The following is a 26,162-nucleotide window of genomic DNA, read 5'->3' as shown; positions in this document are numbered from 1 at the left end:
ACCAGGAGACATATATAAAGATGTAAACAGGAGGATACATAGACTGTGGACTATTCTGTGATGGATACTATACAGGAGGTAAGTGCACTGGTCCACAGTAATATTTGTCAATATGAATAACGTCATAATGAGTGAAGAAAACAAGTTGTACAATTATATAAACTAAATCATACCATTTATGTAAAGTTTAAAAACAAAAAAGCAATGCTTTAATTGTGGCTATATCCAAACATAATAAGCATATAAAAGCATGGGTGGAAGGACATCAGCTTCCCTTCTGCAGAGGGAGGGAGAGAGGATGGGGTGGAATATACCGGAATGTGTCATCTTCCTCCTCTAGTTTCTCTTAGGTGATGTCATCCAGCACTCAGCAAGCACTCAGTGCATATTTGATGAGCAAGTGAATGAATGAATCTAATACCACAAGATGGGACTCTTAAATCCCATCTGAATGCAGGTGATCCCAAATTTGTATCCCAGCGTGGACCTTTCTTCCAGGCTTCAGACCATCTCCTCTCAGCTGCCTAAGGCCTTGTCAGACTCGAGGCTCCGTTTACACCACCTTCTCTGGCCTTCGTATTTCATCACTTGACACTACCATCCACACAGCTGCTCCAGGCGAAACTGCCAGGTCATCTTCAGTCCTGCCCTTTATGGGAGATCTTGTTTCCCAGCTTATCGCATTCAGAGGGACTCTTTGACACAGATCCCTGAGCTCCTGTCTTAGTGGTTTCCAAGTTACATCTAATATCTGTGGTCACATCCAGACTCTGAGCTGAACTGTTCTGTTGACGAGTCCCTGCCTAGGACCTCAGAGTCTGAGGGCACGGCAGTCAGCTGAGCTGGGCAGCACAGCTGGCCCTCTGAGATGCAGCCACACAGGTTTGGGTCCTGAAAGACCCCTGCTGACCTACAGTGCCCTGCAGTACTGCCTTGCAAGACTTGTGATGGCCACTGCAGACAGCTCCTGCCGGACAGTGCTGCTTCCACAGCTCAGAGGAGCCAGACTACTGTTGTTGGCAAGATTTCTGAATAAGGAAAATTAAAAAATATCTTGCCTGCCTCTCTCTAGGGATAGAGAAATATGATTTGCTTTTAGACAACTCCAATTCACCAGCCAACTTTCAAAAGGAAATACATAACTGGCTCATAGCTGAGCAGTCGTAGTATAGTGGGGCTTTTCTACACCAGTGTTTCCCAACTGATGTGCCAGGAAAGGGTTAAAAGATATGCTGAGATACTGATTCTCTCAGGCCTTGGGGCAACTAGCAGAGCCCCAGTCTCCTCCTGCTTTGAGTAGTCCTGTCAGTTTCCCACAGTGTGCTGTACAAATATCAATTTCTTCCGTGCCTGAGGTGAGGAAGCTGGGAAGCAGTGTCCTAGACTGACTACAGAGCTGAATGCAATGTTTTCTTAAGTAGCAACCTTAGAAGACTTCCTCATAAATGCAGAGGCTTGAACTAAAGATGAGAAGCCTTGCAGCCCCTGGGAGAGAAAGGTGTGCGTGCAGGGCAGGAGGTGAGAACTGGCTGCCTCCAAGACATGAACGGTTCTGCTGGCTTAGACCCAACATTCAGCGAGGTTAAAGAGGTGAAAAGTAAGGAGACAGAACTGGTCACTAAGTGAATTAGAATGAATGAGGAACGAGTGTTCGGCACAGTCCACACTGCCTCACCCGCAATGCCCTTTCCAACCCACACTGTACAAAGCCATGCAGGAACAGAAAGGTGTAGTGCCATCAAAGTCATAATTTTCTCTCAGTTACACCTGAACAATTAGCTACAGTCTCATTCTCTCAATCCATCAGAACTTTCCAAATGCAGGTGTCTTATTTCTAAAGGAAATGGCTGGCAACCATTTGTGATTATCACTTGAATAATTTTAAATTGCCAACACCTGAAGAAATGCTAAACAGATAATTATGGAGAGCTTGGCTCCTCAAGAAATAGTGTGTTTGGCTGTTCTTGCATAAACCTAACTTCTCTCTGTATAGGATGACACTGTCAGGTGGGAAAACAAGGAATAATTTGGGATCAACACCAACCACAAAGTGAAATCAACCAAAAGAGAGAGGCGTTTACTCATTTATTCCAGGGATCCGAGCCAGTTTATTCTGTGGGGACTGTTCTGCCCTTTGTAGAAGGGTTAGTAGTAAGTATTCCTGGTCTCTGTGCGCTAGATGCCAGTTGTGACCACCAAAACTGTCTCCAGAGATTACCAAATGTCCCAGGGGGCAAAGCGGGGAGCAAAACCACCCCAGGTGAGAACCACTGATTCAAAAAATATTTCTTGAGCCCCTGTGCATTGTGTAAGACTTTGGGGATATAATGGTTTCTGTCTTCAAATAACTTACACTCTATTGAAAGAGCCAAACCCCAAGGTATCAAACACATAACAATATGCAACCACATATTTGTAAGTGTTAGGAAGCAGAGAATACCACGATATGTAAATTGGGGATCTCAGATGGGAAGGAAGGAAGGCCTTGCTAAGGAAATGGAACCCAAAGGTTGTAATCTGAAGGTTAAGGAGGAGTGGTCAGGGAAGATGGGGTAGGCATTTCAAGAAGAAGACACAGGATGTACAAAGGCCCTGAGATGAATGGCATGCTCAGGGATCAGAAAGGCCAGTGCAGCTAAAACATGGTAAGAAAGATAGAGCATGACCTAAGATGAGGTCGGGGAGTAAGCATGGACCAGATTACAGATTTAATAGATCATGGTAAAAAGTTCCAAGTTACTTCTAAGTCCAAATGGAAGCCACTGTGTAGCACTGTTTGAAGTATTGGGAATATATGTGACCAAAAAAAGACAAGGTGCCTATCCTCAGAAATCTTCTGCTTTCTGTGGAAACTGGTTTATATATAACAGTGTTCTCTGTTGCTGTATGGAAACAGTTGGAAAGAATCCAGGGTGGTCAAAGGTGGAGCACTTAGGAGGTTGTGGTCATAGACCAGGAGAGAAATGCCAGTGGCTTGGATTGGAGTGGTAGCATTTGAGATGTAGAGGGGCAATTACATAAGAAAGAATGGTGCCCAAAGGCCTCCAGGTTTGGAGGGACTTTTAAGCTCATCTAATCTAATTTCTACTTGATGCTGATATGCCTTTCTTAACAACCAGAGCAAAAGATGTACATTCTCCTGCTTGTACATTTCCAGTAATTCATTACCTGCTTCCTTTTTCATATGGTGCTAAAATCTGCCTCCTTATCCAAAAGGGGTCTGTGTACTTCCTTCAAATGCTGAAGTTAACCTCTCTTCAAGCTAAATATTCTTATTTTCTTCAGTTTATCCTCATATAACATGGCACCAAAACCCTTCACTATCCTGCGTATCTTATGAGAACATATTCCCATCCACAGCCACTGCCCTACACTGGATTATGTGTGTAACACAACCAGCATCACTCAATTAATACACAACTTACCACTTTCATATCCACCAAAAAAAAAGTGAGTACAATAAATTTAAAGTCAAGCCCTGATGATGTCTATGCTTTTAGTTTTATTTTTTGTGCAATTTTTCTTATATTTTTAGATTCCAGAATATATATACTTTTATGAATTAATCATGATTTGCCTATTAGTGCAAGTAAGTAGCTGGCCCTGGTCTGCAGTCCTCAAAAATTATTGCAAGGATTACCAAACAAAATAAACTTTGACAATGAGAAAAAATATGCTAATAGGATAAAATTACGAATAATCTCTGCCACAGCACTTCCATACACTCTGGGAATGACATCTGCAACCATGGCTTCAATAAAATTGCAGAGCTGTGCTTTTGAAATGCCTTAACTAAACTCTGTGCTCAGGAATCTGTGGCTTTACAGTAATGTCAAAAGCCCAGGAGGTCGTGAATGACTCATAATGTCCCACTGCTTTTTGAATGGCTCCACATCTAAATCCATAGTTGGCAATGAAACAAAGGACAATATAATAAGCACTTTATGCTGTTTTGAAAGAAAATTTTAGCTTTAACTGTATGAAAAAGAAAGTGCATTCAGTCAGAGTTTAATTTTCTGAACTACTGTCAAAATACATTCCTTTTTGTTATATTAGTTCTTATTATCCAAGTTGACAAGGTCACAGAAAAAAACAGTTTTCCCCTTTTTTTCTCCTCAAAGGAGCTGCATTAAATTTAAATTGGATTCTTTGAAACTTGGCTACACATGGACATTTCCTATCAGTTATCTGTAATATGAAATTTCTAGACCAGTGCTTCTCAAACTTTAATGTGCATATGAATCACCTAAGTTTCTTGATAAAATACAGATTCTCATTCAGAAAGTATCTAGTGGGGCCTGAAAGGCTGCATGTCACACCAGCTCTGGTGATGCCTCAGCTGACAGTCAGGTACCACACTGCAGTCAGCAGGTGGGTGCTTAGGACACAGACTGTCTCTAGATTGCTGTTCTCTGTAGAAAGAAGCTGAAGCAGAGGGTTGCCTAAGGGTCTTTCACATTTTAAAATCCCATGATTGCAAACAATTTTGACTTCCTTGACTCTGTATGTGATGAGTCTTTTTAGTCCAGAAAGGCAATATAAAATTACCAGTATGTCTCACTTTATGTAATGACTCATGTCTTTAATTCTCCAGTGAAACGTACTATTTAGAGAATTCTGGTTTTCTACAAAGTAAAGAATCTCAAAGTGCTTGGTGCCTGTTTCAACAGTCTGACTTTTTATTTCTAAGGATTTTTCAGCATAGAACCCCTATGTAACATGAAGTCTACTGCTCTTGTTAAAATTTGCAAGATGGGAGTATTTGCTGAGGTCGTGTCAGCAAACTCTACAGATGTGGGGAAGAGTGCAGCCATCTCTGCTTTTTAGAAAGCAGACCCAGCAATCGGAGGGATGTCCATGGACACTTGTGCAGAGTGGAGAGAACACATACACACACGCACACACACAGCTGGGTTTCTCCACTTGATCTAGTGGCTCTCAAACTGAGAGCCAGAGTAGAATCACTTATGCTGGGGGAAGAAGAGGACTGTCAAAAACCCCAGTGTCTGGGTCTAGTCCCCATAGATTCTGATTTAATTGGTCTGAATTAGAACCTGGCTGTGAGTATTTTTTTTAAGGCTCTACATGTCATTCTAGTGAAGCTATAGTTAACATAGCCAGTATGTAATGAGCTGAACTGAAACGAAAGTGGAAATCCTGGGGGATCTTCTTTTGGGTGTGAGATCCAGAATAATACCTTATTCTTCATTAGTCTTAAATATGATTACAATCCTCTCCTGATTAAAATATATATCAAGCCAAAAAATGACTCTTTTTCATGAACTAGATTATATGGAATAATCCTGAATTCCTTTAGTAGGCCTTTTAGACAAAAGGTCTTCTGAAACGTTTAAGCACCCATCACCAAATGTCATGCTTTCCGATTCTTAAACAAAAGGCTCAAATGATAAGCTGGTCAAGCGAAATGAAGTTTAACAAGAAGGAATATAACTTCCACAAAAGTCACAATCATCAACATACAATCCTGAGCAGAAATGTGGCTTGGCTGATGTGAAAAAACTTAGAGGTTTTAATCAATTTCAAGCTCATTATGAATTAACAACCTAATGTGAACTACCAGCAACTCAAAGCAAAACTAGGATGCATTGATGGCAGCATAGTTTTCACAGAAATAGACATCAGAACTGCTTGACTTTGTATTAGTCAGACCATATCTAGAAATTGGTGCTGATTTAAAGGAGAATCTGGATAAAAAAGAAAAAATTTACAAATTCCAGTTAGCTCCCCCAGCCCTCTAGTTTGTGGCTGGGAAAGGGTGGGGAAGAGGAGGTTAGAAAAACAAACAGCCTGGGAGTACAGGACTTAGAAGAAGCACAGACAAAATCACCCCCAGAAACAGAAAGTAAAGCCATAAATGACCTGGAAGTTCACAGCCCTTGCTAAAGAGAAGGGGCCCCAAGGTGTACAAGATACAAGTGTCAGCCTCGGAGAAGCAGAGCTTGTGGGGGAGAACCAGGTATACAGAGAAGAGTGGTACCTGGAGATGAGCAGTGAAGGGAAAGAAGGAAATAGGATTAGAAAAGTAAGGCACCTGCAGAAAAGAAAGGAAAACAAGACAAAGAATTGGCTTAAAAAAAAAAAAAATCCCGAGAATAGTATCTTCCTCCCTTGCTCACAAACTGGAAAGTTTTCTTGAGTGGAAAGAAAGGGTAGTAGGTACAGCCAGCATGTTACAATTGAATACACCACCAGGGACCCCGTGAGAACAAATCACACATGAGAACATATCCCGCCACCTGTCCCATATGCAGTGGTTGAGAAGCAGAATTGCTAGTCTAGAGCTAGGAGCTGTAACACCCAATGTAGTAGCCACCCATTCACCACGTGTGCCTTCTGAAATGTGGTCGGTCCAAATTGAGAGATGCTGTAAGTGTAAAATATATACTGAATTTCAAGGACTTAGTATGGAAAAAAAGGATGAAAAATATCTCATTAATGATTTGTTTGTACTGATTGCTGAATCACTATATTAGCTTTAAATAATGATTATAATCCTTCCCTGATTAAAATACATTCCAGACAAAATATACATCAGGCAAAATTGAAATGATAATATTTTGTTTGTATTGTGTTAAATAGAATATATTATTAAATTACTTTCACTTGTTTCTTATTATTTTTAAAATAACACTACTAGATAACCTAACATTATGTATGTGTGTGGCTCACATTATATTTTAATTGGACAGCATTGACCTAGAGAGAAAAATCAGGAAGAAAGAAGGAATCACCAAACAATTGTACTTGTTTGAAAAATAAAACAGGACATCTCAGGAAGCATATTAAGTATTGTTATTTAGAAAATAAAATACTGTGACTTCTGCTTTTGGCTATTATGGAAAAATAGGGAATACATTATTCTATCATGTTAAACAAACAGAAAACTGGATAAAATATATGAAACAATAATTTTTAGACACTGTTGAATAAGCTGCTTGGGACTGTGATTCCTAAGAAAAGGAAAATGAAGAAGGGAAGCCCTTCAACTGCCCCAGTTACTGCCTGGAGGAAGCTTCTAAGCTGAAGCACAGCAAAGACCCCAAACAGAGCCCAGTGGTGCCAGTGAGTTGAGGAAATAGAGAGTTACCCAAAGCCAAGGAAGCTAGAATTTATGGGGCAGAATGCTGGTAAAAAAGGAGTTACACAGAGAGTGAGCTCCAGAGATCTGCAGTGGGGTCCCCTTCAATCTTTGGCTGAGTACTGATCTGTGCATGTATATGAGGAAACTACTGGAGGCCAGGCCAAGAACTACCAGAAAGGAGTTGGCAAAACAACCCCTGGAACCCACATTGGCTTGGCCATTTGTTGTCTTCTCACCAGCCAGAGTGGAAAGAACTCTCAGTACATGGGCAGCAAAGAGAATACTATGAAGAACTCCACTTAATAGCCATAGACTAAAGGCTATTCTACTCTCATTTTCAGAAAGCTTAAAAGCAGGCTTTGAAAGGATCAAACTTATTACAAGTAACTTAACTTCATACAAAACCAAAATACACTAGTTCTACTACATAACAAAAAAGCACTGTTTGAAAGAATACAACAATATCCAGCATCTAACATAGTAAATTCAAAATGTCTGGCATCCAATCAAAAATTACCAGGTTTCGGGCTTCCCTCGTGGCGCAGTGGTTGAGAATCTGCCTGCCAATGCAGGGGACACGGGTTCGAGCCCTGGTCTGGGAAGATCCCACATGCCACGGAGCAACTGGGCCCGTGAGCCACAATTACTGAGCCTGCGCGTCTGGAGCCTGTGTTCTGCAACAAGAGAGGCCGCGATAGTGAGAGGCCCGCGCACCGCGATGAAGAGTGGTCCCCACTTGCCACAACTAGAGAAAGCCCTCGCACAGAAACGAAGACCCAACACAGCCATAAATAAATAAATTAAAAAAAAAAAAAATTACCAGGTTTGCAAAGTAGCTGGAAAATGTCACATAACTCAGAGAAAACTCAATTAATAGAAACAGACCCAGAACTGTCAGAGATGACAGAATTAGCAAACAAAGATGCTAACATAATTATTATAAGTATGCTCCAGGGACTTCCCTGGTGGTGCAGTGGTTAAGAATCCACCTTCCAATGCAGGGGACACAGGTTTGATCTCTGGTCCAGGAAGATCCCGCATGCTGCAGAGCAACTAAGCCTGTGAGCCACAACTACTGAGCCTGCACTCTAGAGCCTGCGAGCCACAGCTACTGAAGCCCATGCACCTAGAGTCCGTGCTCCACAACAGGAGGGGTCACTGCAATGAAAACCCATGCACCAAAACGAAGAGTAGCCCCCACTCACCACAGCTAGAGAAGGCTGGCGCACAGTGGCAAAGACCCAGCGCAGCCATAAATAAATAAATAAATAAGCCCCATATATTCAAGGAGGTAGAGAAAAACATGAATATAATGAAAGAAATGGAAGATATAAAAAAGACCAAATGTAATTTATAGAGATGAAAAATACAATATCTGAAATATTAAAACACACTAGATAGGCTTAACTGTGGATTAAACACAGTAAAAGAAAAGATAAAAAAATTGAAGATGTACCAACAGAAAATATTCAAAATGAAACTGATCAGAAATAAACAGACTGAAAATGAATAGAACATCAATGATTTGTGGGCCAGTAAAGTGGTAATTGAAGTCCTAGAAGAAGACAGAAAAGAAAAGACAGAAGAAATTTTGAAAATTTTGTTGAAATCTGAATTTGATGAAAATTATAAACCCCACAGATTCAAGAAGCTCAACAAACCCCAAGTATAAAAGCACACCAAGACATGTCATAATCACTGAAAATTAGTATTAAAGAGAAAATCAAAAGCAGCCAGAAGAAGACACATTATTTAGAGTAACAAAAATAATAAGACAGCAACTTCTCACCAGAAAGTAAGCCAGAAGACAAGGCAGCAGCACCTCCAAAGTAGTGAAAGAAAAGGGAAAAAAGAAAAAGAAAAGGAAAAATTAAAGACTTTTTCAGACAAACAAAAGCTGAGATAATTAATCACAAGCAAACCTGCACTACAAGAAATGAGTGTCTTCGTGGGGAAAAAAGAACAGAAAAAGGATGATACCAGATGGATACTTACATTTACACAAAGGAATGAAGAGAGCCAGAAATGATATACACGTAGGGAAATATAAAAGACATTAAAAATTTTTTAATTTTAAAAATAATTAATTGTTTAAAGCAAAAAAGCAATATAATATGGAATTTATAATATATAATTAATATTTATATATATTTATATAAACATTATATATTATTATATATAATTAAATGCATGACAACAATAGCACAAAGGACAGGAGTGAGTAAGTATATAAGTAGGGCAATGAAAGCCTTTGAAACTTCTATAAACAATACTGTTTCTGTGCTTGAGGAAGAAAACATGATTTACTTTACAGAAAGGGGAAAAGGATATATGTGCAGATAGGTGGTGATTCCCAATCATGGAGATTTTTACCTGGGAACATCTGGAGACATTTTTGGTTGTCATAACTGTAGGTGTGAGCGCTACTAGCATCTGCTGAGTAGAGGCCAGGGATGCTGCTAAACATCCTACAGTGCACAGGACGCCCCCTACAACAAATAATTATCTGGCCCAGGATGTCTCTAGTGCCACTCACTGCTGAGAAGCCCTGAGCCAGAGACAGACCTGCTGATTTCAAGGATGCCTCTGGAACACATATTCCTCATAGGGAAGAGAGGCAGTCAGCACTGCCGGGACCTGTGTGAAGACTGGGAGCCAGGAGGGCTGCCTTCTCCACTGGTGATGAGAGCAAGCAGATGAGGCACCAAATCTGCCACCTCCAGCACCTGCTTCCCAACAGCTTTCTGAAACCTCTTGGAAAGGCCTGGCCTGACTCCAAACCCCTTCACAGGGCAGTGACCACCTACTCACCTTTTCCCACTCCAGAAACCTGCAAGTGGCAGGTCTTCTCACCAAGCACCTCAGCAAAGTGTTTCAATGCCTCAGTGGGTGGGCTAGTGTTCAGTAACCTATTTTCCGCAGCTCAAAAAGGATATACAGCATGAGAGAGATGAGTGTCTTGGGAGTGAGGGGGGAACAGGAAAATACAACTGGGATTGAGACTGACTCGGAAACCATTGAATGTTTAGTTCCATGATTATGACACTACCACATACTTCTCCACACCTCACAGTTTAGAGAGTAATTTCATTTACATCATAGCATTTTATCCTTGCCACAACCCTGTAAGGAAGGTAAGGCAGTTATCAACTCGAATTACAGAACAGAGGGTGGAGACTCAAATCAAGATGGCAGAGTAGGAGGATGCAAAACTTGCCTCCCCCCATGAACACATTGAAAATATACCTACATGTGGAAAAATTCTCACTGAAAACTAACTGAAAACTGGCAGAAAGACTCCTGTACAACCAAGGCTGTAAGAAAGATACATGCGAAATCGGGCAGGAAGGAAAAAGAAGCAATTGGGTCGGTACCTGTGCCCCTGGGAAGGGACTCAGAGAAAAGGGAGATGACATGGGTGGAGATCCTCCCTGGGGAGTGAGCAGTTTGAGCCACATATTGGCCGCCTCAGCTCTGGGGTCCGACAAAGGGAAGATGAGACCCCTTGGCTAGTTGGAGGGCTGGTGGTACTAACAGAAGGGCTGAGGGAAGCCTGGACTCCGCTCATGAGGAGTGTGGGAATGCTTGCTTGCTCCCAAAGCAGGGCAGAAAGGGCGGATTGAGACCACACGGCTGGCTGACTGGTTTTCCGTGACCACCTCAGTGCGCACCCCAGCCTGAGCTGACCCAACACCCCAGCACTGTTTGCCCTGCATTGTAACTCCACATGGGAACATAGGCAGCCACAACCAAGGAAAAAGCTCAGCTGTGAGATGCTGCGGCAGCTCAAACCCTAAGCAGCACCTGAGCAGGGAGCAGGCAGCCATTCCTGGCGATTGCAGAGACAGTGCATCAGAGGCAGATTACATCTCTGATGGCAGCCAGACTGCCACAGCCCCTGCCCTGCCCCTCGTTGAATACCCACACCAGCCCCTCTTGCTCCAGCACTGCTCCCCACTGGGGCTGAGTATGCCATTGCTGGGAGGGGTGTAGAGCACACACTTAAAAAGAGCTGTGCCAGCTCCACCTGACCCTCCGGGTTTCTGCTCCAGCAACTTGGGACAAGACCCCACCCCCAGTAGGGGGGTGACATCCACTGAGCAGAGGGGAAGCCCTACCTCACACCTGGCTTTGGTCCTAGCCCTTCCTTCTCCAGGCCCACCTCCTACCAAGGTGATAGCTGCCAGTACACCCTGAGGAAAGACATGAATTGTGTTCATGCCAGATCCAACCCTCCCACCAAAGCCACTGGGCACATGCAGACTATATAGGGATGCTCCCACATAAGGACATCCCTTCAAGACTGCAGTAGGTAACTATTTCACCTAATTTCATAGAGAGAGGAAGATAAGCAAAATAAGACAGAGGAATTTGTCTCAATTGAAAGAGCAAGAGAAAACCCCTGAAAAAAACAACACTAATGAAACAGAAATAAACAATTTACTAGATAAAGAATTCAAAGCATTAGTAATAAGAATGCTAACTGAATCAGGGAAAAGAACAGATGAACACAGTGAAAATTTTAACAAGGAACTAGAAAGTATAAAAAATAACCAGTCAGGGCTTGCCTGGTGGTGCAGTGGTTAAGAATCCGCCTGTCAATGCAGGGGACATGGGTTCGAGCCCTGGTCCAGGAAGATCCCACATGTTGCAGAGCAACTAAGCCTGGGCACCACAACTACTGAGCCTGCGCTCTAGAGCCCATGAGCCACAACTACTGGGCCTGCGTGCTGCAACTATTGAAGCTCGCATGCCTAGAGCCTGTGCTCCGCAACAAGAGAAGCCACCGCAATGAGAAGCCCACACACCACAACAAAGAGTAGCCCCTGCTCACCGCAACTAGAGAAAGCCCACACACAGCAATGAAGACCCAGTGCAGCCAAAAATAAATAAATAAAAATAAATGAATAAATTTATAAAAATAAATAAATAAATAACCAGTCAGAACTGAAGGATACAATAACTGAAGTAAAAAACACACTAAAAGGAATGAACAGCAGACTAGATACAGAAGAACACATAAGTTATCTAGAAGATAGAAAAATGGAAATCACACAATCTGAACAGCAAAAAGAAAAAAATTCTTTTTCTTAGTGGAAATAGTTTAAGGGATCTCTGAGATATCATCAAGTATCTCAGAAGGAGAAGAGAGAGAAAAGGGGGTTGAAAATGTATTTAATGAAATTATGGCTGAAAACTTCCCAAACCTGAAGAAGGAAACAGATATCCAGGTACAAGAGGCACAGAAGATGAACCAAGTAAGATGAATCCAAACAGACCCACACCAAGACATATCACAATTACAATGGCAAAAGTTAGAGATAAAGCGAGAATTCTAAAGGCAACAAGAAAAAAACAAAGAGTCATATACAAGGGAACCCCCATAAGGCTATCAGCTGATTTTTCTGCAGTGACTTAGCAGGCCAGAAGGGAGTGGCATGATATATTTAAAGTGCTGAAAGGGAAACCTTGCAAACTAGTGTACTCTACCCAGCAAGATTATCATTTAGAATCCTAGTACAATGTTTGTGGGATTGTAAATTGGTGCAGCCACTATGGAAAACAGTATGGAGGTTCCTCAAAAACACTGAAAATACAACTACCATATGACCCAGCAATCCCACAGCAATTCCCATCATATATCAGAAGAAAACGAACACACTAATTTGAAAAGATACATATATCCTAATGTTCATAGCAGCATTATTTACAACAGCCAAGACATGGAAGCAACCTAAGTAAGTGCTCATCAACAGAAGAATGGATAAAGAAGATGTGGTATATATATATACAATGGAATATTACTCAGCCATTAAAAAAGAATGAAATTCTGCCATTTGCAACAACATGAATGGACCTAAAGAGTATTATGCTTAGTGAAATAAGTCAGACAAAGACAAACACTCTATGTTATTTACATGTGGAATCTAAAAGATAAAACAAACGAATGTATATAACAAAACAGAAATGGACTCACAGATATAGAGATCAAACTAGTGGTTACCAGTGGGGAGAAGGGAGGGGGGAGGGGCAGATAGGGGTATGGGATCAAGAGACACAAACTACTATGTAGAAAATAAATAAGCAACGAGGATATATTGTACAGCATGGGGAGATATAGCCATAAATGGAATATAATCTATAAACATATTGAATCATTATGTTGTACACTTGAAACTAATATAATATTGTAAATCAACTATACTTCAATTAAAAAACAAAGAAAGAAAGAAAACAGAGGGTGAAAAAATAAATAACTCCTCCAACGCCTCACATCTCAGTGTTTGGGAAGCCATACCCTTTGATCCTTAGTCTGCCTCCCTACAGAGGGTAAATGCAATCCTCTTTGTGGGGGCTGGCGTTAGGTCCAGGGTAGGGCAGGCAGAGATCGGAGGCCATGTGGACACCATGATGCACAGCCCAGAAACCCCTTCAGGACCACAGATCTAATTTCCCAGCTATGGGAGCTCCCAGCTGTGTCCTTCTCTGGTCTTATCCTTGGCTGAAGGGAGCTCCCTTGACCAGGGTTATGCCCCTTTCCACAGGGCAGCCCACGTCCAGTAACAAGCTAATGCTGGGGTACAGAGGTCTGGCCCCTTTGCTTCAACTGGGATATCTCTGAAGGGCCACTCAGCTCTAGAGTGCTCTATAGGGTTTGCTGAGGCCTTTGTAGCAATTGCATCACAGTTTAATTTCTCCCTCTGCCCAGTCCAGCTCCTTTCCCTCCCTCACAGGTGTGGAATCCCAGAGTACCCCTAAAAGCCTTCTGTGTATACACATGCGCACACACACACAAATACTCACAACTGATATGGGGAAGAAACAATGGCTACAGAAAGTAGACAAAGTTTGATTAGGTCTCTTCTACGCATTCACTGAGTTTTACCCTCCCCTCATTATTCATTTTCTGGACAGCCAAGATCTTGGGGCCTCAAGGAGGCTGGACTTTCTCTACACTCTTCACACCATCTCACACCCAGAGAAGTGGGTAAATAGATTGTTAGGGGTGCAGGGAGGTTGACTGGTTTCTATCAAATCATGATGTAAGTAGCCACCCGGTGTAGCTACTGGGTGGGACCAGTACTGACTTTAGACTGTGTCCCCATTGTGGCCAGGCCTCAGCGCAGTGCTCCAGAGACTGGGTCAGAGGTTCCAACCCAGCCAACGAGTAAGAACTGCCAATCCCATTCCCTTAGAAGATCTGACCACAGTCTCCAGGTTCACACCGAAAACATTACAGAAGTATACCTATAGGCCCGAGCTGCTTCGAGCAACATTGAGGAAATGACAGGTCTCAGGGCAGGCCTGCAGAACGTGCTTCAGAGCCACAGGAAGAGGGCACGTGCCCAGTGCTGCTCGCTTTAAGATTTCCTGAGTATGCCGCGTGTGGCAAGGAGACACCATTTGCAGAAAACAGCCCCACTGAGAGTCAGAGTTCCACAGATGGCATGCTTGTTATTCCCCAAAACAGAACTCAGATAAAGCCATCTGCGTCATAAATCATTCAAGCGCTAAAGCCCACATGATAAATCAAAATGAAAACGTTTTAAAAAGGAACTAATTTTATCCATATCTACAAACAGAATGAGTTTTCAGGAATAGGGTTCCTTTTGTGTTACATAAAGCTCCCTTCTGAGACTTATGTAGTGGGGGTTGGGACCTCGCCCCACACAGGGAGGGGTACAGCCACAGAAAACTGGGAGGTAAACAGGGACAGTGTTGGCCAGGGCACACTCTCCCCCAACACCTGCTCTTACCAATCTCTCTGCCCCAAGAGGCCATTAATAAAACTTTCACATACTGGTGTGAATGCGTAGATTTATTAACAAGCCATGAATTGTGCTTGTCCCCTTGTCTAGGCTGATACAGAAACAGAAACTCAAGTTCCATATACAACATCTGTGTGTGTGTGTTTACATGCATGTGTTTGTGTGTCTGTTTTTCTACTAATAAAATGAAGAATATCCATTCCTTTCAGGAATATATAAAAACCCATTGCATTTTGTGAAATTATTTTTTAAACCGTGGGTACAAGAGATGTCAGAGCTTCTTTTATCTCTTCACTTTTCACCCATAGCTCACCCTCCTTTTCAGCTTCAGCAAAATACCATCGGGGAGCATCAGGTCAACATTTGGGACAGAGGAAAGAAAGGCAGGATTTAAGTACCCATTGCTATCTTCAAAAATGCTTCATGGGACAGCTCTCACCTGAACAAGTCCCTTCCTTTTATAACAGCTTCAGTTAACCTCTTGTCCATCAGACGACCTGTGTAGTCCAGTACCTCCAAGAACAGTATCTTGAAAACCATTGTTAGAAAACGCATAAGACAAAAAAGTTAAGAGCACATACAAAGGGAGTCAATATGTGATAAAGTATGGAAAATCACTGTATAATTACATAATTCATGGGCAATTGCAGGGAAGGGAAGTCCGCCATTTTTTTTTAACTTATTTGTTTATTTTTGGCTGTGTGAGGTCTTCGTTGTTGCGCGTGGGCTTTCTCTAGTTGTGGCAAGCTGGAGCTACTCTTCATTGTGGTGCGTGGGCTTCTCATCGCGGTGGCTTCTCTTGTTGAGGAGCACGGGCTCTAGAGTGCAGGCTCAGTAGTTGTGGCACATGGGCTTAGTTGCTCCGCGGTATGTGGGATCTTCCCGGACCAGGGCTCGAACCCGTATTCCCTGCATTGGCAGGCAGATTCTTAACCACTGTGCCACCAGGGAAGCCCCAGGTCCGCCATTTTTAAACAGACACCCAGCATCTGAAATCTCCTAGAGGGACGAGGCCCCACTCAGCTGCCGGCACCCAGCTGCTTTCCATGCCTCCAAAGGAAGAGAGGGTGGATTGAAGAAAAGTGAAATAAAATCTTGTTTTATGACCATGCCAGTGTAAGAAAATGCCTGCATAATATTATCCTGGTGTGGAAAAGAGGTATTCACTGAGAAGGTTGCTGGGGGTTCCAGTCCTGATTTGCACGGCCTCTGAGCCTCCATTTTTCCCTTTTAGCAGGTGACCCCCTCCTTCCAGTTCTGGGCCGCTTCTATCTCCATTGTGAGTGTGAGGTTGGGTCTTCTCCCAAGCAACCACCTTGGTGCCCTGGCTGTACCTGTGGGTCTATTTCGGAGGCCTCCCAGTCGAAGGCAAAGCAACAGGAATTCCGTTGGGGGCATGGAGCTGGGAAGAGGCCGGTTTACTTGTAGGGCTTGGCTCTTACTCATGATACATTTTTTCCCCCTTTCTTTATTATCTTAGAACCATTCAGATGGTTTGCCTAGTCTACTTTGACTTCTTTAAACAACTTTACACTTCAGGTTTATTTATTTATTTATTTATTTTTTAACCTCTTTATTGGAGTATAATTGCTTTACAATGGTGTGTTAGTTTCTGCTTTATAACAAAGTGAATCAGTTATACATATACATATGTTCCCATATCTCTTCCCTCTTGCATCTCCCTCCCTCCCACCCTCCCTATCCCACCCCTCTAGGTGGTCACAAAGCACCGAGCTGATCTCCCTGTGCTATGCGGCTGCTTCCCACTAGCTATCTATTTTACGTTTGGTAGTGTATATATGTCCATTCCACTCTCTCACTTTGTCACAGCTTACTCTTCCCCCTCCCCATATCCTCAAAAAAAAAAAAAAATAGGTTTATGACTGATTTAAGCCAGAAAATCCCCTAATGGGAATAACCTTAATGAGATTTTCTAAAGAGAACCCTCTATGAAGAGCTGGAATTAATTGATTATTTGTAAGGTAACCAAGCAAAGTTTATGATAAGATCATGAAGTTTGTGGGAACGGAGCGTAAGCCACACTAAACACACACACATACAGATGCACACTATTCCTGGGGAGGCAGAGAGCACAGAATTAGCCTCAGGAATCCCCACTCCTGTGTGACCTCGGGTAAGGCACGTCCCTTCCTCACTCAGCTCTCTCTTCCTCCAGACAAGAGAGACTACCATCTACATGAACATGAGTGGTAAGCTGCAGTAGCAAGGCCGTGAGGAGGGTCCTGGTGTCCTGGTAGACATTTAGTAGTCTCTTCTAGCTCTAAAATCCTATGGGATTCTCTATTTTGTGGCTGGGCTGAACATGTAGTATAGAATATTCAAATTTGAAATTCTTTGAGCCCAGCAACTTTGCAAAGTTATTTTTGTTATCAAATTTTACAAATTCCACTGTTGTTTCTTGAATACGTTGTTAATCTAGTTAATCTATATAAATATCCAGAAATATGGAAATATAAACCAATAGCATTTTTCTAACACTCAGTAGTCAGCCTTTGTGGTATTTTTATAATGTCTTGTTCAGCAAATGGCAGTTTTTACATCCACTACTGCCTACTAACAAAAGAGACTTGAAGTCTTCTTGGAAGTTACAGATTTTGTATTTCTTCCCTAATACGCTAGTATCTGAGAGAATGTGTCAAAAAGTACCATCTAGAATGTGAGTCATGAAAGTCAACTGGCAGAAGACAGCTTAGGAAACTGTCATTAGAGCCACTGGTAGAAGTCTAGGACTCTGACCCCTGACATCAGCTGCAGCCTTATTTAAGCAAATGGAAGAGAGAGCTTGAGTGACAGCAAACTGTCAGGCCACTTGGAATTCACAAGGTCTCTGCCCAAGGAACCCGTGTATATTGTAACAGTGACAGTGATGATGGCAGCTAATGTTTATCATGTGTGCACTGGATGCCAGATGCTGTTCTATGGGCTTTCTCCTGTCAGGGAGGCACTAATATCATCAACCCCATGTTACAGGTGAGGAAACTGAGGCAATAAATAGAAATAATATGCCCAAGATCACACAGCCATAAATGGGAGAAGCTAAGATTTGAATCTACACAGAGCCTGTAGTCTTAGCTATTACCCTAAATGTTTCACTAGGAAGTAAAAATTATTAAAAATAAAAAATTACTTAAAAAATAATTACAAAACTGTTTTTATGCTTTTAAAAAGTTCAAAAATAACTTGAAGGATCTGTCTGTGTTTTAATCTACTATCTTGATTACTCAATTTGTTTCTGTACTCACTATTTTTTACTCCATACAAGTATTTTAAATTAATTTTCTGGTTATTAATTTTCTTCCCTGAATAATTAGAAAAGGTGAAGTATTACAAGTTAAGAGACTCAGGCTTTGCCATGCAATTACTGTGTGAATTTGGTTGAGGCCTCAGTTTCCTCATGTGTATTAGAGGGTTCCTTTCTTTAACTGAAACAGTTCAGCATGTGTAAATGTCATTCTGTGAACTTAAGGGACACTGCCTGTCGAGAGCAGATCGCTGGGGCCAGTGGCCAAGGGGCTGGCTTCTCCAGCCTGGCTGTAAGAGCTGCAGGCTACAGCTCCACCTCCACATCTTGGCAATGAACCAGTCTAAGATGTCACAGAAACATGCTCGAGCTGGCCAGCACTCAGTATGATATTTAGAAAGAAGAAAATAAAAGCTTAAGGATGATCAAGTTCTCTTAAGTAATATTAAACAAAAGCATGCTATGCTTCTTCTAAGTTCCTCTGAAAGCACTTCTCATGTTTGCGAAGAGAATGACAAGTTGAATATGTCAGCCCGTCATACTTCCGGATGTGATGTGTGGGCTGGTAGTTCATCACAAAATCATCCACTTTATAGGAACCAGTTAAGTTTCAGTGCCAACTCTTGTTCTCAAACAGCAAGATGACTGCTAACTATGGTGTGTATATGTTAGTGGCCTGAAATTACAGTGATATTGTTATTTTAAGGTAGCAAATGGTAGAAGGTCCTCACTCATCATATGCATGCAACAATATTATTGTTTAGGGAAAATAAGATGTGAATACTTCAAAAAATCGCTGTTTTTAAGAATAATCACTTTTGTCTTTTCAGTCTACCATGCAAATTCATAGAGACCATAAACAGATTAATAAATTATTTTGTAACTTGCCATCCAAATTATTTATTCATTTACTTATTCAAAATTACTTATTAGGGCCCTGCCAGACATAAAGAACTTGAAAAGACAAATTCTCAATCGCTGTTATAGGATTAAAAAAAAAATTTTTTTTGGAGGCCTACAAACCTCTGCAATTCCATTTTTTAAATATCAAGAATTAGTCACCTTGGTAACAATTGTGGTGTGTATGAAATGCTAAATATTTATTAAATAGAATTGAAAACTGACTTGTTAGTTGTTCCTCTAAAAATTTCAACTCCTGCCTCTGTCCCTCTCCTCCCCTTTGCAATGCAACTATGCCTTCAAACAGCATTCTTTAAAAGTCGGCTTTATGGCTTTGGAGGAAGAAGCTGATTTCACAGCCAGATTTGCCACTGCTGTGGAAAACAGAGTGCATATGCAAGCCAGCTGAAGTCATGCGGACTGCAAGGATTAGGGCCGCGGGGGCCTCCACTGCTGCTGTCAAATTGCAATTGGAAACAGCTTTTCCAAAGTACAGCATGAGAAATCAGGAATTCCTGTCCACAGCTCCCCAACCCACTGGGTTTTTATCAGGCTTGGTACAACCCATTAGAGATCAGAAATATGAAAATCATGATGAAACCAAACGAGTATTTTCTGGTTTCCAAGTTTTGTTCTGCCTGGATCCCTTCCAAGCCTGTAATTACTGTCACTCACCAGTTAATAAGGGAACAATTTCTGCCTAGGGACAGGAGCTCCAGGAAGGCTGGACCCAAAGGTCAGGCAGGCTCAGTTCAGTGACCTGCCTTCTGTCCAATCCCTGGATGTGCAAATTGTCTAACTGCTCAAATTCTTAAGTTTATCTCAGTTACTTCAACTGTATCTGTCACTTAGGGATAAAATAACTTTTGCAGAGATCATAGAAAAACTATTTAGAACATTAATAAACTAGAACCATTCAATGAAATTGTTTTTTTTTTTTTTGGCACTCCAGCTTTAAAGGAAAGAATCTACTCTCAGGAAAACAAGCTCAAGTCAGTAATTTAGTTTAAAAAAGTAAAAAAACTTTCAGGATTTGGCTTGAGATTAATGCAGATGTAGCCCAATTTCCTACACCTCTCTCTAGATTTAGAAGATCTAGAGGTCAATTATGGCCACATCCACTTCATTTGTCAGCTCTTCAGTGATCTTTGAGACACAATTGCAAAGGAGGAAAATGAATTAATCAGAGAGTTGATCAAAAAATGAGCTTATCTGATAAATTATCAGCATACCTGTTACATATGAGTCACTCATTCTGGTCACGATACAATGCTGTGTTATACATGGATTAGGTAACACCCAAAAGTGGGCCAGCTGTAACTTTTTACCTTGAAAGATTCTTAATTAAAATTCCCTTGGATGTATGATTTCCAGGCAAGGAAGGAGCTGTGATTTGATTTTTTTTTTAACGTGCCTTAAAGACTCCAGTCAAATTCCATCTATTCAATAAAACTTTCCCTGGTCCCCTAATTTCTCTTTTGTCTTTCTCAGCACGTTTCTGGGACCTCTCTTCAGCACAGGACATTCTGTACAATATATGTAGTTGCTAGTAGGTGAATATTCCCCGACTATATGCTGGGCTGTTTCCCCAAGGCAGTGATTATATCTTACTCATTTCTGAAGCCCTCTCCTCCCCTGTTCTGAAATTAAAAACTAGAATTCAAAACAAAACAAACAAAAAAACCCCCTCCTATTGTCTAAAATGTATTATTAATTTCTTAGGGAAGATGTTTTCAGAAAAAAGTATAGGCAAATGATGGACAAAGTTTCAGAGAGGAAGAGAAAGCTCAGGGGGAGAGCATTATGTGCAAATTGGATGTTCAGCAAAGGTAAACAAACCAAGGATCTGAAACAGTACCCAACTATCACCATAAAGCTTGCCCCAAACTGGAGCAAATTTAGACTTATTAGGACATTCTTTAAGAAGCAGCATTCAATTTTTGGACAAAAATTTTCAAAAAAAACCCTTGTCCTCTAATAAAAGCAATTTCTTAAGAACACCTTAGAAATCTACTTAATGAAAAATCTATAGTTTGGAGAAACTTGTATCAAGAACGATCAAATCAAGAAAAAAAATTCTGGTTAACTATAAATTAAGTAGAATGTTCCACCAGCTGGGCCTCACCTTCAATCTGGCAATGAAATCTATTTGTTAAGAGCAATAAGACTTGAACAGCCCTTACCTTCGTGAATATACATCTTTTGAGCATCTTCAGGATGAAGTAACCCCAGTAAAGATTAAGAACTTGCAGGACCATGAGCTGTAGGTTGAGGAAGATGCATGAAAAGAAAGGCTCAAGGTACTGCAGAGGCAGAATCAGCGTGCAATACAAAATCCTGAAAAACCAAACAGATGAGAGTATTTCATTACAGTCAAAGTACTTGTGAATTTTCAGTGAGAAAACAAATACTTTATCTCCCAAGGTATACAACACTTATTTCATTCCTAATGATGTCCAGGAAAGTCTCAAGAGAAAACAATATGATAATATTACCTTATATATCATTATTGGCAAGCCACAAAAAAATACAGTCTGCCTCCTGGGAGAAAAGTTAAAGCAAATGGAATTTTTATTGCCACGCTGCCTACACTCCAATGTTTCTCTACCTCGGTTTCCTCTCTGCAAAGAGATGAGCGTACACTAACCCCACTCACCTTCTCAGGATTGGATAACATGAGATAATGCACGTGTATATGGGGTTATTACTGCCTTTTGACACAATCTCATTTATTTGGCATCAAAAGTGAATGAGGGGAAAAAAAAGTGAATGAGGAATTCTACAAGAGTAAATTTTGTGGATAAAAGAGACTTTTTAAGGAAGCAAAAATTCTGTTATTACTTCTACTTCCACTTTCTAAAGTGAATTGCATACTTTATTAATTTCATAAACAGACTCCTGGACACAATTTGAACTGCCCTCAATGACCAGGATGCACACTGCCTTCAGACACAATTGCAGTATGAAGGCTATCTGTTGTCTTCCCAAACTGCATACACTGCTAGGATTTTAGAGTTCCTGGATAGGTTTGTTTGTAAGTATATTATTCGAATTATAAAAATAATTTATTCATATAAAATTGGAAAAATAAGAAAGTTGCCCATAAAATCATGATTTTAAACAAATAATACTGTAATTTTTGTGTGTTATCTTCTATTTTTTCCTACATATATTTATTTTAATTTTATTTTTAAATTAACATATAGTAAAATTGACTATTTTGGGATGTGCAGTTCTATGAATTATAATATGTGCATAGATTTGTGTAACTACCACCACAATATGGAGACAGAGCAGTTCCATCATCCCCCAAACACCAGTGCTGTCCCTTTATAGTCACATTCCCAGGCCTAACACTCGGCAACCCCTTACCTATTCTCCATCCCTTTAATTTTGTCTTGTCAAGAAGGCCATACAAATGGAATCATACAGTGTGTCAGCTTTTGAGACTGCCTTCTTTCACTCACCAGAGAGCCTTTGAGATTCATGCAAGTTGTGGGTATCAACAGCATGCTCCTTTTTTTTTTTAATTACTGAATTGCATTCCATTGTGTGGATGTACCCATTACAGAACATTTGTATTATTTCCAGTTTTTGACAATTATGGACAGAACTGCTATAAATGTTTATGTACAGGTTTTTGTGTGCACATAAGTTTTCATTTCTCAAGGGTAAATACATAGGGTTGGGATTGTTGGGTATCACACTGCAAGTATATGTTTAACTTTATAAGAAACTGAAAAGCTGTTTCCCTGAGTGGCTGTTTTGCATCCCCACCAGCAACGCACGAGAGCTCCAGTTGTTGCTCATCCTCAGCAGCACTTGCTATTGTCCTGTAGGGACTTTGCCACTGTAGTAAAAGTAGCACGCGTGGGATTTATGTTCAATTCCATTTAACTTTAAATCAAAAAAATTTTACACTGAAAAACTTGGTGTATATTGTCTTTCCCAAATCAGAGTTTCTTTCTTTATTTTTTTTAAATTTAATTTAATTTAATTTATTTATTTATGGCTGAGTTGGGTCTTTGTTGCTGGGTGTGGGCTTTCTCTAGTTGCGGCGAGCGGGGGCTACTCTTCGTTGTGGTGCGCGGGCTTCTCGTTGCAGTGGCTTCTCTTGTTGCAGAGCACGGGCTCTAGGCATGCGGGCTTCAGTAGTTGTGGCACGCGGGCTCAGTAGTTGTGGCTCGCGGGCTCTAGAGTGCAGGCTCAGTAGTTGCGGCACACAGGCTTAGCTGCTCCACAGCATGTGGGATCTTCCCAGACCAGGGATCAAACCTGTTGCCCCTGCAGTGGCAGGCACTCTTAACCACTGCACCACCAGGGAAGCCCAAAGTTTCTTTCTTTAGATGTGTATGTTCCTAAAGGTGAGAATACTATTCCAAGGCATACATTAAAAGTATAGAAGTTCAAGGTTATATTAAAAGCTATTAAGACTTTGCTAGATTATTTTCCAAAATTGTAACAATTTAGAAGGTGACCAGCAATTTATGAAAGAAGAGTTTTATTGAACCCCCCTAACCAGTATTAAGTGGGTTTAAAATTTGCTAATTTAAAAAATAAAACAATTCTTTTAACATCTTTATTGGAGTATAATTGCTTTACAATAGTGTGTTAGTTTCTGATGTATAACAAAGTGAATCAGCTATATGCATACATATATCCCCATATCCCCTCCCTCTTGAGCCTCCCTCCCACCCTCCCTATCCCACCCCTCTAGGTGGTCACAAAGCACCGAGCTGACCTCCCTGTGCTATGCAGCTGCTTCTCACTAGCTATCTGTTTTACATTTGGTACTATATATATGTCAGTGCTACTCTCGCACCTCATCCCAGCTTCCCCTTCCCCTTCCCTGTGTCCTCAAGTCTATTCTCTACATTTGCATCTTTATTCCTATCCTGCCCCTAGGCTCATCAGAACCATTTTTTTTTTAGATTCCATATATATGTGTTAGCATACTGTATTTGTTTTTCTCTTTCTGACTTACTTCATTCTGAATGACAGATTCAAAGTCCATCCACCTCCTTACAAATAACTCAATTTCATTTCTTGTATATATGTGCCACATCTTCTTTATCCATTCATCTGTCGATGGACACTTAGGTTGCTTCCATGTCCTGGTTATTGTAAACAGTGTTGCAATGAACATTGTGTTACAGGTCTCTTTTTGAATTATGGTTTTCTCAGGGTATATGCCCAGTAGTGGGATTGCTGGGTCATACGGTAGTTCTATTTTTAGTTTTTTAAGGAACCTCCATACTGTTCTCCATAGTGGCTGTATCAATTTACATTCCTACCAACAGTGCAAGAGGGTTCCCTTTTCTCCACATCTTCTCCAGCATTTATTGTTTGTAGATTTTTTGATGATGGCCATTCTGACTGGTGTGAGGTGATATCTCATTGTAGGTTTGATTTGCATTTCTCTACTAATTAGTGAGGTTGGGCATCCTTTCATGTGTTTTTTGGCCATCTGTATATCTTCTTTGGAGAAATGTCTATTTAGGTCTTCTGTCTCTTTTTGGATTGGGTTGTTTGTTTTTTAATATTGAGCTGCATGAGCTGCTTGTAAATTTTGGAGATTAACCTTTTGTCAGTTGCTTCATTTGCAAATATTTTCTCCTATTCTGAGGGTTGCCTTTTGTCTTATTTATGGTTTCCTTTGCTGTGCAAAAGCTTTTAAGTTTCATTAGGTCCCATTTGTTTACTTTTGTTTTTATTTCCATTTCTCTAGGAGGTGGGTCAAAAAGGATCTTCCTGTGATTTATGTCATAGAGTGTTCTGCCTATGTTTTCCTCTAAGAGTTTTATAGTGTCTGGTCTTACATTTAGGTCCTTGCTGAGTAATCTTGATTGTAAGTTTTTCCCTTTCATCACTTTAAACATGTCCTGCCACTCCCTTCTGGCTTGCAGAGTTTCTGCTGAAAGATCAGCTGTTAACCTTATGGGGATTCCCTTATATGTTATTTGTTGTTTTTCCCTTGCTGCTTTTTTTTTTTTTTTAAATGGAACACTTTCTAGAAGTGTCCTTTTTTAAAAAAATTAATTAATTAATTAATTAATTAATTTTTGGCTGTGTTGGGTCTTCGTTTCTGTGCGAGGGCTTTTCTCTAGTTGCGGCGAGCGGGGGCCACTCTTCACCGCGGTGCGTGGGCCTCTCACTGTCGCGGCCTCTCTTGTTGTGGAGCACAGGCTCCAGACGCACAGGCTCAGTAGTTGTGGCTCATGGGCCCAGTTGGTCCACGGCATGTGGGATCTTCCCAGACCACAGCTCAAACCCATGTCCCCTACATTGGCAGGCAGATTCTCAACCACTGCGCCACCAGGGAAGCCCCCCCTTGCTGCTTTTAATATTTTTTCTTTGTATTTAATTTTTGATAGTTTGATTAATATGTGTCTTGGTGTGTTTCTCCTTGCATTCATCCTGTATGGGACTCTCTATGCTTCCTGGACTTGACTGACTATTTCCTTTCCCATGTTTGGGAAGTTTTCAACTGTAATCTCTTCAAATATTTTCTCAGACCCTTTCTTTTTCTCTTCTTCTTCTGGGACCCCTATAATTCAAATGTTGGTGCGTTTAATGTTGTCCCAGAGGTATCTGAGACTGTCCTTAATTCTTTTCATTCTTTTATCTTTGCTCTGCAGCAGTTATTTCCACTATTTTATCTTCCAGGTCACTTATCCATTCTTCTGCTTCAGTTATTCTGCTATTGATTCCTTCTAGAGAACTTTTAATTTCATTTATTGTGTTGTTCATCATTGTTTGCTCTTTAGCTCTTCTAGGTCCTTTTTAAACATTTCTTGTATTTTCTCCATTCTATTTCCAAGATTTTGGATCATATTTACTATCATTATTCTGAATTCTTTTCCAGGTAGAATGTCTATTTCCTCCTCATTTGTTTGGTCTGGTGGGTTTTTACCTTGCTCCTTAAGCTGCTGCATATTTCTCTGTCTTCTCATTTTGTTTAACTTACTGTGTTTGGGGTCTCCTTTTCACAGGTTGCAGGTTCATAGTTCCTGTTGTTTTTGGTGTCTTCCCCCAGTTGGTGAGGTTGGTTCAGTGGCTTGTGTAGGCTTCCTAGTGGAGGGGACTGGTGCCTGTGTTCTCGTGGGTGAGGCTGGATCTTGTTCTTCTG

At 41.0% G+C, this 26,162-nt stretch overlaps 1 protein-coding gene across 1 annotated transcript in view; it reads right to left on the bottom strand.

Moving 5' to 3' along the window:
* CERS3 (ceramide synthase 3) overlaps window positions 1-26,162 on the bottom strand; it is a 120,119-nt gene that overhangs the window by 14,379 nt on the left and 79,578 nt on the right. Inside the window, exon 11 of the mRNA XM_082448459.1 lies at window positions 21,217-21,370. Within this exon, the coding sequence (XP_082304585.1) occupies window positions 21,217-21,370 (154 nt within the window). The remainder of the gene's footprint in view (window positions 1-21,216; window positions 21,371-26,162) is intronic.

The sequence above is a fragment of the Balaenoptera physalus genome (assembly GCF_965194825.1).
Source record: "Balaenoptera physalus genome assembly, chromosome: 2".
Lineage (NCBI taxonomy): Eukaryota > Metazoa > Chordata > Mammalia > Artiodactyla > Balaenopteridae > Balaenoptera > Balaenoptera physalus.
Note: the sequence above shows the minus strand (reverse complement) of the source record. Positions and strands in the feature narration are given on the sequence as shown.